Source organism: Phoxinus phoxinus (genome assembly GCF_949152265.1).
Source record: "Phoxinus phoxinus genome assembly, chromosome: 13".
Taxonomy (NCBI): Eukaryota; Metazoa; Chordata; class Actinopteri; order Cypriniformes; family Leuciscidae; genus Phoxinus; species Phoxinus phoxinus.
In genome coordinates, this window is record NC_136888.1 from 10,699,288 (window position 1) to 10,717,275 (window position 17,988).

Here is a 17,988-nt window from a genome sequence, read left to right on the forward strand (position 1 = left end):
ATAAATATATTTAAATCTGAGGCAGGAGGAAATCGCTCAAACCTTCGCTGCGTCCTGTAGACTCTGCAGTCGTGATCTGACGCCCTGCTCCAGCTCCTCGGTGTGACGGCTCAGTTCTGACACCTGCTGTCCCATGGCCTCCACCTGCAGCGTCTCAGACAGTATCTCCACCTTCTCATGCATGGCCTCCATGTCACCATGGAGCTCACGCGACTCACGAAGAACAGACTGCAGGGTTAAAAGCAAAAGGTTATTAATTGTTACAGTAGACAACTGATAATTGCACCAAAATGGACTTAAATGTTGTATACACATTGACTTGTGCGCGTGGAAGTTCACCTGATACATCCTGATCTGTTCTTGCAAGTGCGAGGAGGAGTTCCAGATGATGTTGGCCTTCACCAGGCTCCTGGCTCTGTCTGACCACTTCACTATGAACTCAAACATCTCGTTGTACTCATCTAAATGTGCATCCGCCTTATGAGAAAAATGCATCACATCACATACAATGTTTGAAAGACTCTAACACAAGTAATAAATTAGCAAATAACCTGTAGGGAGTAGGTTCATTTTCAGTGAGATTCTGTGTTATTAGCTGAATGTTCATTTTGTCTATTAGTAAAGCAATGCATCTTACCTTCTTCAACCATATAGTCTTATATTCAGCCAGTCGAAGAGTGTGATGATGGATCTCTCGTAATTTGGCAATTGCATCAGCTAGCTGTCTGGCTATCAGAGGGTTACGGCGACCAAAGTCCTGCACTGCGGCTTCTAGCTCAGCGAGATTTCTTCCGCAGCCGTCAAGTTCATCACAGAGACGCTAGAAATACAGAGTTCAAGTACTTTATAGCCATTCAAGGCAGTGAGCATTTGTTTATAGAAAACACATTCAAATGTTATCAATATAAAGATAATTAGGATAAAACACTTACTCTGGCCTCGTCTTTGGCCTGGTCAATATCAGTGGCCTTTTCCTTCAGAGTGGTAGAGATGGCCTTCAACTTTTCAGACACATCATGAATTCTGGAGTTGAACTCTTCTTTGATAACTCTGGTCTTCTGGATGTCTCTCTCCTTGGCTTGAACCTAAAGGTATGGATTAATAAAAGTGTTAGTAAAAAGGGTAATATTGTTCAAAACATTGGTCTCCTATGATTTAGTAAGAAACTGCCAATTAATACACTATGAAAACGATAAAAAAAGGGTAATTATGTACCTGGTCCTCAATGGATCCTAGTGCCAGGGACACTTCAGCCAGCTGCATTGAGATCTCGGATGGTAAAATAGTGTACAGGTCCAAGTATTTACTTTGCTGCTGCTCTGCAAGCTTGTCCACGTTCTGACGATGAGTGATCAGCTCTCCATGCATCACCTGCACAAATTTAAAATACAATTAAGACAGGCAAATTCATTCTACCATTATATTTACATACTACCACTATATGTATACTGTGAACAATATGAAAATCTTCTATATGCATGCAAAACCAGAAACACTACATTTCTTGTAGTATCAAGAAATACTGCATTGGGTACTGCATCCCACAATGCAATGAGCTCAACTTCACCTAATTAAACATGCACAATTGTGTCAATACTGTAGCATGCTGAAGTTTGAAAAAAATATAGTTGGATACTAAATACTGTTTCATTTTTTTTCACCTCCAATTCTTGTGTGAGAATATCCAGATCAGATGTGGGGTTCAGCAGGAGCTCTCTGGAGTCCTGGATCCAGCTCTTGACCAGACTCAGTCCTCTCTCCACACCTTCCCTGTCCAATAATTCCTGCTGGACCCGAGTCTTTCCTGTCCTGGCCTTCTGCAGGAAACTAAAAGAGACACAGGTTGTACAAATTAGCATTCAGTCAATATTGCTGGTACAGGCTAATAATCAGAATTGTCCTGTTCAAGCCATTAATCGGAAGAAAAACTACACTGGCGGTAAACTGGTTAGCAATCAATCACTTTTTACCATTTGCACAAGCTACAGATACATTGGTTACTGTAGACAGTTGAATTAATAGTTTAACTAAAATTGTACAAAATATATGTCATCATATTGGTATTAGCAAATCTTAGTGATGCTTGAAAAAAAGTGTACTCTTTTCGTTGACAGGTTTTAAAAGTACTAAACAGATTAGCATATTTTGCACTGTACATAATAATATTTTGGTTTGGAGAAAGATTACACACCTCTCTAGCTTATCTTGCACGGCTTTGATCTCCTTCAGACTTGGTAATTGCTCATGATCAGCAGTTGGCACAGACACCTCCACATCATGTAGCAGGCTGAGAGCATACTGTCGTAGGAGAGTTAGAGAAGACTGCTCCCTCTCTAAGTCCTGACCAACCAGCTCGTATTGGTCCAGATGTGACTGCAATGTTGCTTTGGAGGCTTTTTCAGCGGTGCAATCAGGAACACGGCCCTTCAGCTCTTCTGTTACAGCTCTGACCTTCATCATCTGAAAAACATAGTTGTCTTGTTTAAAAAACTATATAATTATTTGTGACATTAACCTGTTAACCCAAGTAATTGTACCATTCAATTTAATATATATTTAATAAACAATTTCAAACCATTTGATTTGTGATTTAAATGTTATTAAAACATTTCCTTAATTTGTGTAGGGACAGAGCATCATAAAATGAAATTGGGAGTCCCAACAAAATTTGGCCACAAGTGAAACTGCACCTTTTCCCTGAAAGTTCTCCATTCATGAGCCGTATCCTCCAGCACCCTCTCTTGGCCTCGTGCTACACTGCGTAGCCTGGTCCAGCGCTGCCATACTGTGGTCATGGATCGACTTATGGTGGCTTTACTGGCGTCACTTCCAATCAGCTCTAACTGGGATGCTTGCTCTTCCAGACCAGTCAACTTTTCTTGGAAACTGTTCACCATGGATACTAACGACTGCAGGCCAAAGATGAAGACATTTTGAATTGGTTTATCATCATATAGACAGTTGAATACGTTTATTTTCTCAAAATAGAGAGTCAATATGGCATACTTAACTCACCTTATGACTCCTGAGTTTCTCTTCAGCTTCCAGGCCCGTTGCAGCCTTGGCTGTGGAAAACTCTGTTAGCTTCTTCTCTGCCTCATTCATCAGCTCAATGACTGTCTGTCTGGCCTCCTGATATAAAGTCCACTGGACAACACAGCTGAAAAGGTCACATTATAACTACAATAATTAGTCTTTATTGGCCTCAAACTTGGGTCAATTTACAATAACAAACCCTTAATATATCTAAGAGCTCAAATGTTCTGGGCAACTGCTGTGTTCCAAACTGTACCTGTTTAAAATGTCTTGGTGGCACTGCAGCTGGTCTCTGACCTCCACACCTCTCTGCTGTGCAGACTCCACACTAAGTCGAAGCTGCTCTTTGGATGTAGGGTTGACCAGGTTTTCAAGTTGAGGTGGCAACGATTCAAGCTCCTCAAGAACACCCAGGAAATCCTGTTCAGTGGCCATGATATCTTCTTGTTGCCTCAAACACTCCTCGTAGTTCTCCACGTCCACCCCGAGACTGGCCTGTTGCAAGAAGCCCACAGCGTCCTCCAGCCACTCACATGCTGTTTGCATTCTGGAGTGATACTTCTGACACAAGCCAAGAGCTTGCTCTAATGTAATCTATAAGAGAAACATTTGGAATCATTAGTTAATAGTAAGCTACACTATTAAAAATAAAGGTTTCAAATGGTTTTATATGCTGTAGAATGACCATTCACCCAAGAACCGTTCATGGAACAGTTCTTAAAATAACCATTTTTTTTAAGTGTGAAGAACTATAAAGAACTTTTTGAACAATGGAAAGGTTCCATGGTCATTTAAGGTTCTTCACGGAACCATATATGCCAATAAAGAACCTTTATTTTTAAGAGTGTAGGGTAACCATTGGTTGACTAAGGAACTCTTGCAGGCTTAACTTATTAAGAGGCCTGGTAGGCACACCAGAATCCCATGTTGGGGCACAATATCTAAAACACGACATACTGTAATGGTGAAGATATATGCAAGGTTTTTGTGCTTTAACTGATAGTCTTCGTTGAATTGATGGTTTTAATAGAACTTGCCTGTTTAGAGCTCAGGGCACGTTGAACATCAGCCTCCAGCTTGGCCATCTCTTGTAGACTTGAGTCCACGTGAGCAGGAACGAGCTCATTGGCACTGGTGTACTTCTGCTTCTCTCTGGTGCTAAGAGCCGCCACTATCCTCAGCCTCGACTGCACTTCCTCTTGCATTATCTGTTGCTTCCGGATTTCCTCCTGGACTTTCTCAATCTTGACGTCTACCACCACCTCAGAGCCAAGTTCATCTTTGATTTGCTGGAGCCAAGTTAAGGTCCGATTGACTTCGGTCTCAAAGTCTTTACTCTGCACAAACCTGTTCTCACACTCGACAATTAGTTCTCCAACAGCTGACTGTAATGACTGAAGCTCTTCCTGCCAAGAGGTCACCCGCTGCTTTGAAGCCTCGTGTGCAGCGGTATCCATGTGGGATACCAGGTTATCCATCTGCTCCATGAGTCGAGTGAGGTGAGAGCTGGCACCTTGAAGACTAGCGGCCAGGCCATGATAGTTTTTCAATCTCTCCTCAGCGGACTGTGTCTCCGCATTGACTTTCACCAGTTGCTCTTTGGTGGCCTTTAGCTCGGAATCAACCTGCATAGCCATGGCTTGATGGTCCTCGAAAGATTCTAGAGTGTCGTCGAGATGTTCTACCCTCTGCTCAATCAATCTTTTAAGTCCGTTGTAAAGGCTAACAAGTTGAGTCATTTCTTCAGGTCTCCAAGGTTGACCAGTGCTTCGAAATCCCTCTTTCTTCTGGTTAAGCTCACTGACAGCTTGTCCAAGATTGGTCAACTCCTCTAGGAGGGCTTTATAATCTGCCAGAAGACTGACAACTTCCTCAGTCTTAAGGCTGACAGACTGCGTCCCCAAATTGTAGAACTGTTCCTCAAGTTCTTTAAGTGCTTTGTGGGTGATATCAATAAAAGAGGCATATTCCTGTCGGGCAAGAATAGCTTGCTGTATTTTCTCTTGTTTCTCTTTGGCTAGTCCTAAAATATTATTGTACTGTTGAGGAAGAGCAATCAATTTCTCATCTAAGTAGCAATGGTCGACTTCATTCAGAGTGGGAAGTATTTCTTGACCCGTTCTTTGCACAGTTAGCAGAAGGTTCTCATATTCCATGGCTTGATCCAATATTTGTTGGTATTTTGTAAGTTGCGAGCTTAATTCTGCATCTCCATTCATGAGGTTGATCTCAGGGAAGGTCACAATATCAGCTTGCTTCAACCACTGGCATATCTTCTCGAGATCTACCTTGAAATATTTTCTAGCCACCAACACCTTTTCCAGCTCCTGAAGCCTCTGGCTACACTTCTGTAGGGCAACCTCAAAGGTATTCTGCAGCTCTTGGAGCTTGTTCAACATCTCTGATTTCTCTTCTTCAGAGGCATCTTTCATCAAATCCCTACCTTGGGACCACAGGGAGGTCAGCTCACTCTGGTAGGCCCTCAAGCTACTCTGGATGTTCCTGCATGTCCTCACCTGCTTAGATAGGTCATCGGGAAGAAGGGCTATATAATCCTCTGCTTGTGCTTTCTTCTCGTTCTGTTGGACCCAGGTGATAGCTTGATTCACAGCCAACAGGAACTGGGTTCTCTCAGTGAAGGCTTTGCTTAGGTGTTTCCTACGTTGAGCCACTATGACGCTCAAGGACTCCACTTCTGCTTGAGTTTCTGAGATAAGCTGCTGCAGTCTTTGTCTTTCGTTTAGCCCAAGATGTGCTAAAACCCTATCTGCATCGCTCATAGCCTGGGCCAGCAGAAGCTGCTTGACTTCCAGTTCACTGCATATGGTGAGATGGTCAAAGAGGAAACTCTGTGCTAGCTCAGGTGGAGGACTCATCTTCATGGCTTCGGACAGGGCAGGCTGCTGCTCCTCGGCCCATTCGCAAGCTTCCCTCAAACGGGCCTCAACTTGGCCCATGTCTTCAAGGGTCACAATGGAGTCTTGGATCTTCCTCTCAATGAGGCTCTCTAGATGGGCCCATCGTTGTTCAAAGTGGCCGATCTGCTCCTTCACCAGCTCTTTGTCATCCAGGTTTAAGTGATACATTACTTTTTGCTTCTGTTCTTTGAGGTCATCAAGTGTGTTTATCTTTTCTTTAAGAACAACAGAGAGTTTCCGAAGAGCCTCCAAATGATTAGATGAACTCTCAGCATCAGTTCTACAAAATCATGAAAGAATAATATAAGTCTCAAATGACATTTTCAATGTAGCACTAATTAAACGTGTCAAACAAATAAAATACACTAAATCCAGAATAATAGGTCTACCTGGCCAGGTTATCCCATTCCTTGGACACCTGTTCAAAGAGGGCTTCCATGGCACTAATGCAGTCATGATACTCTTTAGTCCTCTGCAGATCTTCCTCTCTCTGAGCATGCAGTTTGTTAGCCTGATGACACAGTTCCAGCCATGCATGACTCAATCGACCAATGTCTGTATGCTCAGGAGACTCCTTCCCTTCTGTCAGCTTACTCACAAGCTCTGTCATTTTAGTCAGAGTGCTTTGTCTGCTTTGAAGGTGCTGGCCAAATTCCTACAGGCAACATGAACACAGAGGATAAGACAAGCATAAAAAGAGAGACAAGATGAGAAATGAAAATTCTTTTACGTTATAAATAAATTTCCCTGGTCTTTTTGTGCAGAATTCACATTATCCTAAAAAATTAAAATGTCTGTTGTCATAATCTGTCATTAAAATTTAATAACTTTCTCCACATTTGAAACATTTAGCTTTTGTTCATGTTCTGCTGATGAAATCAAGGCCAGGGTAGGTAAAAAATAATATTAACCAATAAAATCATAGCCAACTTTTCCTCAACCCACATTACATTTACCAATATATAGTATATTCATAATATAGATATATAATATAATATTTTTGTTTTAAAATGATAAACATAACATTTTAAAATATATAGAAATGTTACATTAATCAAGATCAGACACATATATTTACTTTGGCTTGATCAAGCATGTTTTGAGCAATCTTGGGCTCCAGCTCCGCAGGTCTCCTGGAGAGACTTTGCAATTGCTGTTCCATGTCCTGGAAAAGTGTTGCGAGTTCCTGTTTCTGCTCTTTAATCTCCCTCCAGCTATCTGACAGCTCTTGAGAAATGGTCATCCTCTCCTCAATCTGTAGAATTGACGATATCAATCATATTATTATTAACTAGAATTAATTGTACATCCCAAAACAGCATTAGTTAAGTCTGCGTGATCAAACTCACCATTGATTTGGTTTGCTGTATTTTGGCAGCTGTAGCCCTTACAGACTCGTCAGATAAATCACAGACTGAACAAACCAGGTCAAGATATGTACTGGCCTGCTCCTGTAGGGCCCTGAAGTGCTTCACCTGTGAAGTAAGTAGTCAAAATGTAACTAAATATCATTAAAACATATATGTGCAAAAAATAATAATAACAACAACAATAGCTCTACGAGGGCTGTAAACAATTGCTATGCAATTCCCCTTTTTAATAAAATAATATATATATTTACCTTAATGAAAAACATTAAAAAAAAAAAATATATATATATACACACATTATATATAAATTATATATATATATACACACGTCTCTAAACTTTTTTTATGAGTTTTCAGACCTGTCAAGTGCTACCTGTCCTGCCAATTTATAAAAAATTCTTTGAAAAAGTTCAAATTTATGTACAAATTTAGACATATATATATCTATATTAGACATATATAAATTTGTTCAGACACCTTCTAAGCTGGTTTGTAACAGTTAGCACAGAATCACTCTCCTGCTCTGTGGCATCTACCTGTTTCAGAGCCTCCTGAAGGCCATAAGGAGTCTGCGTCTGCAGCTGGATCTCCTCTTTAACGGTGGACAGCCACGTCTGACACTGCTGCAGGGTGTCCTGATGGCTGACGTGCTTCTGGAGCTCACGGTCAAGACTCTGATACACCTGATGAGCCAAACGTTAAACATTAGACTATGAAATAAATAAGGCGACATTTCTGATAATCCAATCCTTTATTAACTCACACGCTGAGCCGTGCTGCAGATAGCCGAATAACTGTCTCTGGTTCCCTGCTGGTGTGCCTGGATCTGCTGACTGATCTTGGCCTGCACTTGCTCCGTGCAGCTACTGGAGAGATGTTCGCCTTTGTCTTTCAGGCTGGTCAAACGCTCCTCAAAACCAGCAATCTCCTCCATTATTGCCTGAGAAGAAACAGGCAAAATCAGAAATAGAATTGACAAAAATGAAGCTAAGAAAAGTCAGTAGTTACAAACAAAATATGTTTATGCATATGTATCTAAAAATATAAATATGTAAAAAAACAGTGAGAGGAAACAGACTATGAAATAGTTTATTTGACTTCTGCATGGATTGTTATTTATTTTTATGGTAGTTTTATGGCTTGCAAGTTGCTGCAAAGCTATTGTTCATTGGATATCTGGAAGCTATAAATAATAACAGTGCACACACCTTGTGTCTGGCTAGCTGTTGTGTGGACGTCTCTAAATTGCCACTTTGCGTGGAATCAGAAGTGACCAGCCTGCTAGACATCTGTAACAGCCATTTCTCTACTTCTTGTAGTTCACTGTTATAGTTCTCATGCTCTCTTACGCTCTCCGTCAAACTCTGAACATGAACCTACAACAGACCAGCAAAACGCATGGAACACAGGTAGCAGAGACACGTTTTCAAAGGGTCTTGTTTTATGCATGACAGTACCTTGGCATTACTGCATAAGTCTTGATAGTCTGCTTTTAGCTTGCCAATGTTCTCGCTGACAGACGGGTCCCGGATCGTTTCGAGAAGTGCATCTCCCTTCTCTATAACCGATTTGACAGCTGACTCATGGGACTGGATGGTTTGCTGGATTGTCTTGAAGCGGACAAAGGAAGCATTTGACATAGAAAAGGGTTTACATGACTCTCTGAAGACGGCTGTATTAGAAGCTATGCATAATTGTTCATGCTCATACAAAAGTGATTTATCATGTTGTTCCTGTTTATTCCTCACTCTCTGAATGTTGCTAGTATGTTTTGCTCACCTTATATTTGGCTAGCTGAGCCTTTTTTTGGTAAAGTTCAGCCTTTGGCTCCGCAGGAGACGCCAGCAGTGATTTTGTCTCTGTGAGCCATTGTGATTGAGTCTTGTATTTGTCCAAGAAGTCTTTGGAGAGCTGTATGGATTTCTCTGTGGCACTAAGCTCTGACCGCAGAGCTCTGATCAACGCCTCCAGCTGGGAGAGTCGGGTGTCGACTTCCTCCTTGAGCTGCTCTGCCTCAGGTTCCTCCAGGAACGTCATGGCACGATCAGTCTTTTCACGCATGGTCTTCAGGAAGGTGTGACCCAGCTCCATATCACCCTGCAGAGCCTGGGACATACAAAAAAAAAACTTAATACGAGGATATGCACTAGTCTTTGGGGTCAGTGAGATTTTTTTACATACTTTTTAAAAAGTATCTTGTGCTCTGATGCAATTATTTGATCAAGGACAGTAATATTTAAAATAACCATCTAAAAAATTTGATTTATTCCTGTGTTGCAAAGCTGAATCATTACTCTAGTCTTCAGTGTCACATGATCCTTCAGAAATCATTCTAATATGCTGATTTGATGCTCAAGAAATATTTATTATTATTATCATCAATGTTGAAAACAGTTGTGCTGCTTCATATTTTTGTGGAAACCATGATATTTTTTTCCGGATTCTTTGATGAATAGAACATAACAGCATTTTTTATTTATTTTTTTATTATAAATGTCTTTACTGTCCCTTTTGATCAATTTAATGCATCCTTACTGAATACATTTATTTTGTCAACAAAAAAAATTTATTGACTGCATTACTGCATGGTTTGAAGTGTAAACTTGCACATGTTAAAGTATAAAGCTGCTCTATCTTAATAACCAAAGATCATATTTGTCATACCTCTAATTTTTTCATCTTCTTCTCCATGGAAACACGATCAACCACATCAATGGTAGTAGTGGTCACACTACTGAAGTTCTTTTGTGCTGTGTTCAACCAATCAGAGAAGGTGCTAAAGACACTCTGGGACTCTTCAATAATGGACATTTCCTCCTTCAGCTGCTTGACAGTGTCCTGCAAATACATATAAAAAGAATAGTTCAATTCAGCATTGTAAGCCTTGTGCTGTATTTATAGTATGTGTGTTTCAAATCATTACTTTAAAGACAAAATATCCCAAAAAATGAGCTTAATCTGACTTCATTGTGACAAGATATCCTTGGTGGAAAGAGTGCTAAATAATGTAAGTAAATAATGTTTTTTAGGTTGTCTTTTAGGGGTAAGGTTTGAGTTATGATTAGTCTTTCAACAATTATAAATGGGTTTATTCAAAAACAAAATAATTATATGATAAGCCACCCATTTAGAAAGCCATCTTAATGTTTTTTGTGGGTTTACTTTTCTATACTTTGGGTACAAAACTGCCTCAAGAAGTTACGTGTAGCTAAATCTCACACAACCCCTCTTGGAAAGATTATTCATAAATAGAATAAATACTGTTTATTAGGGTTAGGATTAGTCTGAGGTGATTACAATTAGATGTATGAACACTTTATAGAAGGTTTATAATGATAGGTCTTCATTTAATAGGCCAGGTAAATGTGTGTTTAAAGTGTACCTGCAGGTGTAGCAGCAGGGCATGATAGCGGGACGTCAGTTGTGTGGCTCTAGCACTGACTCTGCTGCTTATGGGCATCTCTTCTAAAACCTGTTGGGCCAGGACACTGAGACCCTCGATCTCCTCCTGATAGGCCAGCACCTCCTCATGCCAACCCTGAAGAAACAATCACAACAATATATCACTGACATATTCTACTGGAACAGTTCTCTTGGAGCAACTGTAGGTTTCGTGAATAACCTAATCTTGGGTTTAAACCTATAACCTTTAGCGTACAAATCCAGATTTATGGTAACTACGATGTAAAAAGTTATTTAAGTTGTAAATAAAACAGATTACTGGTGAGCATTAAAGTCTTAAAGTCTTTCTACTTCAAAATTACACATTTATTTCAATGCGTTGATTTTCGCTTTTTTGTGACTATTTGCGAAATTTACTAGCAATTTCTAAGTAAATCCTACACCATTTTTATTGAATGTTTCCTGTTCCAACCTTCAGGAGATGTAGCTGTGCCTCTTTTGTTCCTCTGTCAGAGCGACGGCCGGAGCGTAACTGTCCTTTAGTTTCCATCCCCTTGAGCCAGTTATCCAGCCGCTGGAACTTCTGCTCAATCTGCCGGAGTTTGGCCAGAGCGCTGTTGAGGTGAGATCTGGTATCACCCAGCCGGGCCTGATACGAGCCCCACTCCTGCTGGACCGTCTCCAAGCATCGGTCCTCTAACTGTGGGACGCCCCAGGGAATCACCTGCTCTCGGGTCACCAGCAGCGTGTTTAGCAGAGCGTGACCTTCTGTGCAGTGCACCTGCAGCTCCTGGAGACGGATATTAGTTATTTCTCTAATGCATATTTATATTAAAATACCAAGTAATCAAACTATTCAGCAGGTAATTACAAAAAAATTATATATATATACGTTAATATACAGTGCTGGTCAGAATTATTTGCCCCCTTGGTACATATGATCAAAGATGGCTATAAAAATAAATCTGCATTGTTAATCCTTTTGATATTTTATTTAAAAAATAAGCAACAATCTAACCTTTCATTGAAGTAAAAGAATTGAAAATCACATTATGAAATAAATATTTCCCCCAAAACACGTTGGGAACAATTATTTGCCCCCTTTTATACTTTTTGCAACCTCCTTTTTCCAAGATAACAGCTCTGAGTTTTCTCCTATAATGCCTGATGAGTTACTGTGGAGAACAGCTGACAAGAGATCAGAGACCATTCCTCCATACAGAATCTCTCCAGATCCTTCAGATTCCCAGATCCATGTTGGCACTTCTCTTCAGTTCAGCCCACTCATCTTCTATAGGGTTCAGGTCTGGGACTGGGATGGCCATTGCAGATGCTTGCTTTTGTGCTCAGTGACCCATTTTTATTTTTATTTTGATGTTTGTTTTTGGATCACTGTCCTGTTGGAAGATCCAAACATGGCCCGTTATAAGATTTCTAGCACAGGCTGTCAGGTTTAGATTTTTTATCTGTTGGTATTTGATCGGATCCATGATGCCATGTATCTGAACAAGATGTCGAGGACCAGAAAATCAGGCCCACAGCAGTAAAGATACAGCAGAGTATTTCATTTTACACATGGGGTACTTTTTTATCCCTGTGTGCACCAAACCATATATTTAGTGTTTACTGCCAAAAAAGCTATATCAATGGCCATCCCAGTCCCCAGACCTGAACCCTATAGAAAATGAGTGGGCTGAACTGAAGAGAAGAAGTGCCAACATGGATCTGGGAATCTGAAGGATCTGGAGAGATTCTGTGTGGAGGAATGGTCTCTAATCTCTTGTCAGTTGTTCTCCAAACTCATCAGGATTTATAGGACAAGACTCAGAGCAGTTATCTTGGAAAAAGGAGGTTGCAAAAAGTATTTAATAAAAAGGGGCAAATAATTGTTCCCAATGTGTTTTGGAGAAAAACATGTATTTCATAATGTGATTTTCCCCCCACTTTCAATTATTTTACTTCAATGAAAGGTTAGATTTTTGCATTTTTTTAAATAAAATGTCAAAAAGATAAACAATGAAGATTTATACATATTCATCTTATAAATCCTCATCTTTATATATATATAAAACAAAATTTAATTTTCAACAGTTAGACAGTCTTGATTTGATTAATATTTAATATTTGTCATAAATAATTATATTTGAATATACAGTACAGTACGTGTTATTTACTACTTATCTTAACTTAAGCATTATGTTTGTTAATGACATAATCAGTTATCTGGCAAATACTTTTTCTAAAAATAACTAAATATATAAAGCATTAGTCATTAAAAGAAAAGAAAAATTAAAAGTCCTGCAAGATGTTTTAAAGTTAAGAAAGATAAAATGAACAAATAAGGTGTCAAACTTTCTCAGCATATAATGTCCCTCACAATAACCACTTCAAGACCTGTCTTCTGACCTGTAGTTTGCGCAGTGTGTCCTCTAGAGTCTCGACGTCTCCCTCCAGCTGTGTGTAGCAGCTCAGTCTCTCCTGCTGTTGCTCCAGCCAGTCTTTAAACTCATGCAGACTGCGCTGGTACACCTGATGGGCCGACACCAGCTCCTCCGCTTTGGCAACTGCACACTGTGGCAGAAACATGTGATTGCATCAACACGTGCTGAATATTCAATATGGTGACCAATGAGGGATGCATTATACCTGGGCTTTATTTTTGACAATGTTATAGCGCTCTTGCAAGTCTTGAATCTCCAGCTGGGTGACATAGTGCTCGGCCATGTTGGATCCCTTCATGGATATGACGTCCAGAACACTGCTGTGACTTAAAACGTCTTCTGAGAGCAACTGAAATGAGGAGAATGTTTGTAAGACAGAACTGAATACAAGTACAAATTATTCAGAGACTCAAAGCATTTACAATAACACCGTACTTTGGCTTTGCCCAGGTTGGTGGTTTTGTCTCTCATCTCAGAACACTGTTTGTCTGCAGAGTTTAAAGTCTCTTCCACAGTCTCCATCCAGCTCACAAACTGACGCACGTCCTCCTGGTAACTGGTCCACTGTGACAGAGCGCCCTCCAGTTGACTGTTCCAACCCAAACATAACACCCTTTAATATAGTAGCTGATTCAACTTCAGCAAAGAACACTCTTTTTATTAACAACCACTTTTTGTCTGTACAAGGTTCTAGAGTTCGCTATATACTGTACTAGTTTTGAGTCTTCTGTTTTAATCTCAATGAGAAGCTGTTTTGCAATGATTTCAGATTTATTATTCATTTGTTAGGAAAAGGAATCAGACCTCTTGCCAAGCTAACAAAAATGTGTTCTAAAAACGTTTTGCAAACATTCCCTTTAAAGGGATAGTTCACCCAAAAAAAAACCTGTATTAAATTCTTCTTCTGCTGAACACAAAAGAAGATATTTTGAAGAATATGGTTAACCATTCCACTGCCTTCCATAGTATGGAAAATAAAATACTATGGAATTAAACGAGGCCCATCAACTGGTTTCTGACATTCAAAATCTTCTTTTGTGTTCAACAGAATGAAGAACCTCGTACAGGTTTGGAACAACATGAGGGTGAGTAAAGGATGACAGAATTTTAACTTTTGGGTGAACTATCCCTTTAAAATATGAAAACGTTATTTCTGAATATTCTCTGAATGTTTAAAACATCTAGTTTTTTTAAATGTTCTAAAAAAATGTTATCATTTTGAAAACGTTATGGCAATTAAAGTTTAGAAATGAAAGGAAAATGTTATTATTATACGATATATACAAATATAAATATAAATAAATATATATGTGTGTGTGTGTGTGTGTGTGTGTGTGTACAGGCTATATACAGTGCTATGCATACGTTTAGACACCCATGCATCCTGATAAAGTTCCCTTGGCCTTTGGAGTTAAAATCGCCCCATATCATCACATACCCTTCACCATACCTAGAGACTGGCATGGTTTTATTTCAGTTAGCCTAATAGCTGGTTTGATTTGCATTGAGAGATGATCTGTGGAAAGTACCCCATGTCAATCTCTAGGTACAGTATGGTGAAGGGTATATGATGATGTGGGGCTATTTTAATTCCAAAGGCCAAGGGAACTTGCCTCAGCCGAAGTCCATTAATACCTGACAATGGACACCTCGAAGCGCATTAACCCACTTATACCATGTTCACTTGCCAAATAGCAAATTTTTAAAACATTAGTTTATATTTTAATTAGTTTTACAATCGAAATCTGACGGTTTTAGAACTCTGTGTCCTACATCACTTTTTAATGGACACCCTGCAGCCAATCAGAATCGAATAGTATAACAATTATAACATAGTTATACCATAGTATAACAAGAAATAATAGACCACATTCTACATTAGAATTCAACCAAGCCATGTAATATATATATATATATATATATATATATATATATATATATATATATATATATACTGTATATAACCTGTATATATAAAATAAAAAATATAAACCATTCTCTGCTACCACATACAATTACTTTACCATGACATATCAGTGTATATACTTTGTATGACATCCATCAAATACAGATTTAATTATATTAAGTGTATTTTTATGTTAGGCTTTTGCACTAATTTTAATAAGACCACATTAACCTTTTGCACTGAATAGATGCTGACAACAGTCCATCCCAGGAGTCCTTGAGGTCCTCGATTTGTTGGCGGACGAGATGTACACCCTCAGCGGAGGTGTTCCTCTGAACAGACTCTCCTCTTGTCAGCAGCATTTTCAGCTGTATTTCCTTCTCTTGACGTGCCGTCAGTAAAGCCTGGGTAACATGTATGCGAAAACCTCTCATTACATGTAAACCTTATCACGGGCCATGAAATCAAATGACCATAGAAATCATGCAAATGCCCAAAAACAATCAAAGTCGATCAAATGTTCAGAACGAGGTCCGAACTCCTGTGCTAACTGAATACTGCATAGTATATATTGCCCACTACAAAAGTAGTATGCGAAATAGTATGCAATATTCAACAATAAACATGTCAGTAGTATAGAATTTAGTATGCTACATTAATGTTGCATGACATGAGCTCACTCTATTTTGTGTTTGATTTATGTGGCATTCAGTTATCATTTTGGAAGTAAATATGGTTCTTATGGTGACATATATTCTCGGCTGTGTTCTTCACCTCGAGTTTGATCATCCTGCTGTCCAGCACGTTTTTGTCTGCGGTGGGAGTGCAGTAGGTTTGCAGCATGTGACTGGTATCAGCCACCCAGTTCTGCAGCTCTTTCAGGCCCTGCGAGAACAGCTGGTGCTCGGACACAATGCGGTCGATTCTAGATGCTTTTTCCTATCAGACAGGCACAACATAACGGATAAATAATCACTTCTCAAAGATAAAGTGAATCATTTGCTTAGGATAACATGTGCGTGATGATCCATACATGATCATTACATACAGTTAATAACAATTATTTGGTAGGGGTAGCATCTTATTAGAAATAGTCATTGTGTTAAAAGGAAAGCAACAGCACTTTTTAATAGTCTGGATGATTATTCCATATGATTTGTTTTTTGTTTAGTATTTAAGCCATAACAATACTTACACTGCCCGAAATACATCATTTTTTGACCAACAATTGAGTACTTAATTGAGAACCTAAATACAATGTGAATATAACATCAAAAACAATACTTTTGGAAATTGAATAAATGTTCATGAGCTTAATTACTCCACACAACGTTTTCAGATTAAATGTGTTCACCCTAAAAAGAAACACATGGGCTGTGTCCAAAACCGAAGGTCACTGACGTAAACATTTAAAAGCACATATTAAGATTTTTTTTTTTTTCAGATATCATTTAGATATCCAGGCAAACATTTCATGCTTATTTCCCAATGCTTATTTCTTGGTTGAAATAAATAAATTTAGCTTTTTTTTTAATCATGTTTGAAATTTAAAAGTGGATGGATGGATGGATGGATGGATGCAGGCAGACAGGTGGATGGATGGATGGATGGATGGATGGAGATAGATAGATAGATAGATAGATAGATAGATAGATAGATAGATAGATAGATAGATAGATAGATAGATAGATAGATAGATAGATAGATAGATAGATAGATAGATAGATAGATAGATGCAGGCAGACAGGTAGAGAAGATAGATGGATAGATGCAGGCAGACAGGTGGATGGATGGATAGATGGATAGACAGGTGGATGGATGGATGGATGCAGGCAGACAGGTGGATGGATTGATGGATGGATTGATGGATGGATGGATGGATGGATGGATGGATGCAGGCAGATAGGTGGATGGATTTATGGATGGATTGATGGATGGATGGATGGATGGATGGATGGATGCAGGCAGACAGACAGGTGGATGGATTGATGGATGGATGGATGGATAGAAAGATAGATAGATGCAGGCAGACAGGTGGATAGATAGATGGATAGATGCAGGCAGACAGGTGGATGGATGGATGGATGGATGGATGGATGGATGGATGGATAGATAGATAGATGCAGGCAGACAGGTGGATAGATAGATGGATAGATGCAGGCAGACAGGTGGATGGATGGATGGATGGATGGATGGATAGATAGATGCAGGCAGACAGGTGGATAGATAGATGGATAGATAGATAGATAGATAGATAGATAGATAGATAGATAGATAGATAGATAGATAGATAGATAGATGCAGGCAGACAGGTAGAGAAGATAGATGGATAGATGCAGGCAGACAGGTGGATGGATGGATAGATGGATAGAAAGGTGGATGGATGGATGGATGCAGGCAGAGAGGTGGATGGATTGATGGATGGATGGATGGATGGATGCAGGCAGACAGGTGGATGGATTGATGGATGGATGGATGGATGGATGGATGGATGGATTGATGGATGGATGGATGGATAGATAGATAGATGCAGGCAGACAGGTGGATAGATAGATGGATAGATGCAGGCAGACAGACAGGTGGATGGATGGATGGATGGATGGATGGATGCAGGCAGACAGGTGGATAGATAGATGGATAGATGCAGGCAGACGGATGGATGGATGGGCAGACAAATAGACAGACAGACAGACAGACAGACAGATAGATAGATAGATAGATAGATAGATAGATAGATAGATAGATAGATAGATAGATAGATAGATAGATAGATAGATAGATAGATAGATAGATAGATGATAGATAGATGCAGGCAGACAGGTGGATAGATAGATGGATATGCAGGCAGACAGGTGGATGGATGGATGGATGGATAGACAGACAGACAGGTAAATGAAAAATAAAAAAATACTCTT

The 17,988-nt window shown here is 39.5% G+C and overlaps 1 protein-coding gene across 1 annotated transcript in view; it reads right to left on the reverse strand.

Moving 5' to 3' along the window:
• Positions 1-17,988, reverse strand: part of syne1b (spectrin repeat containing, nuclear envelope 1b) — a 124,813-nt gene that overhangs the window by 48,795 nt on the left and 58,030 nt on the right. The window contains exons 60-86 of the mRNA XM_079632146.1: positions 15,848-16,012; positions 15,305-15,477; positions 13,603-13,756; positions 13,373-13,516; positions 13,133-13,297; positions 11,199-11,516; positions 10,707-10,862; positions 9,989-10,162; positions 9,104-9,430; positions 8,782-8,934; positions 8,533-8,700; positions 8,088-8,264; positions 7,861-8,007; positions 7,304-7,429; positions 7,033-7,209; positions 6,344-6,609; positions 4,074-6,234; positions 3,293-3,630; positions 3,016-3,160; positions 2,691-2,909; positions 2,192-2,460; positions 1,662-1,827; positions 1,216-1,371; positions 933-1,085; positions 638-820; positions 340-477; positions 43-228 (exon numbers count right to left, since the gene is read on the reverse strand). Of these exons, the coding sequence (XP_079488272.1) occupies positions 43-228; positions 340-477; positions 638-820; positions 933-1,085; positions 1,216-1,371; positions 1,662-1,827; positions 2,192-2,460; positions 2,691-2,909; positions 3,016-3,160; positions 3,293-3,630; positions 4,074-6,234; positions 6,344-6,609; positions 7,033-7,209; positions 7,304-7,429; positions 7,861-8,007; positions 8,088-8,264; positions 8,533-8,700; positions 8,782-8,934; positions 9,104-9,430; positions 9,989-10,162; positions 10,707-10,862; positions 11,199-11,516; positions 13,133-13,297; positions 13,373-13,516; positions 13,603-13,756; positions 15,305-15,477; positions 15,848-16,012 (7,104 nt within the window). The remainder of the gene's footprint in view (positions 1-42; positions 229-339; positions 478-637; positions 821-932; positions 1,086-1,215; positions 1,372-1,661; positions 1,828-2,191; positions 2,461-2,690; positions 2,910-3,015; positions 3,161-3,292; positions 3,631-4,073; positions 6,235-6,343; positions 6,610-7,032; positions 7,210-7,303; positions 7,430-7,860; positions 8,008-8,087; positions 8,265-8,532; positions 8,701-8,781; positions 8,935-9,103; positions 9,431-9,988; positions 10,163-10,706; positions 10,863-11,198; positions 11,517-13,132; positions 13,298-13,372; positions 13,517-13,602; positions 13,757-15,304; positions 15,478-15,847; positions 16,013-17,988) is intronic.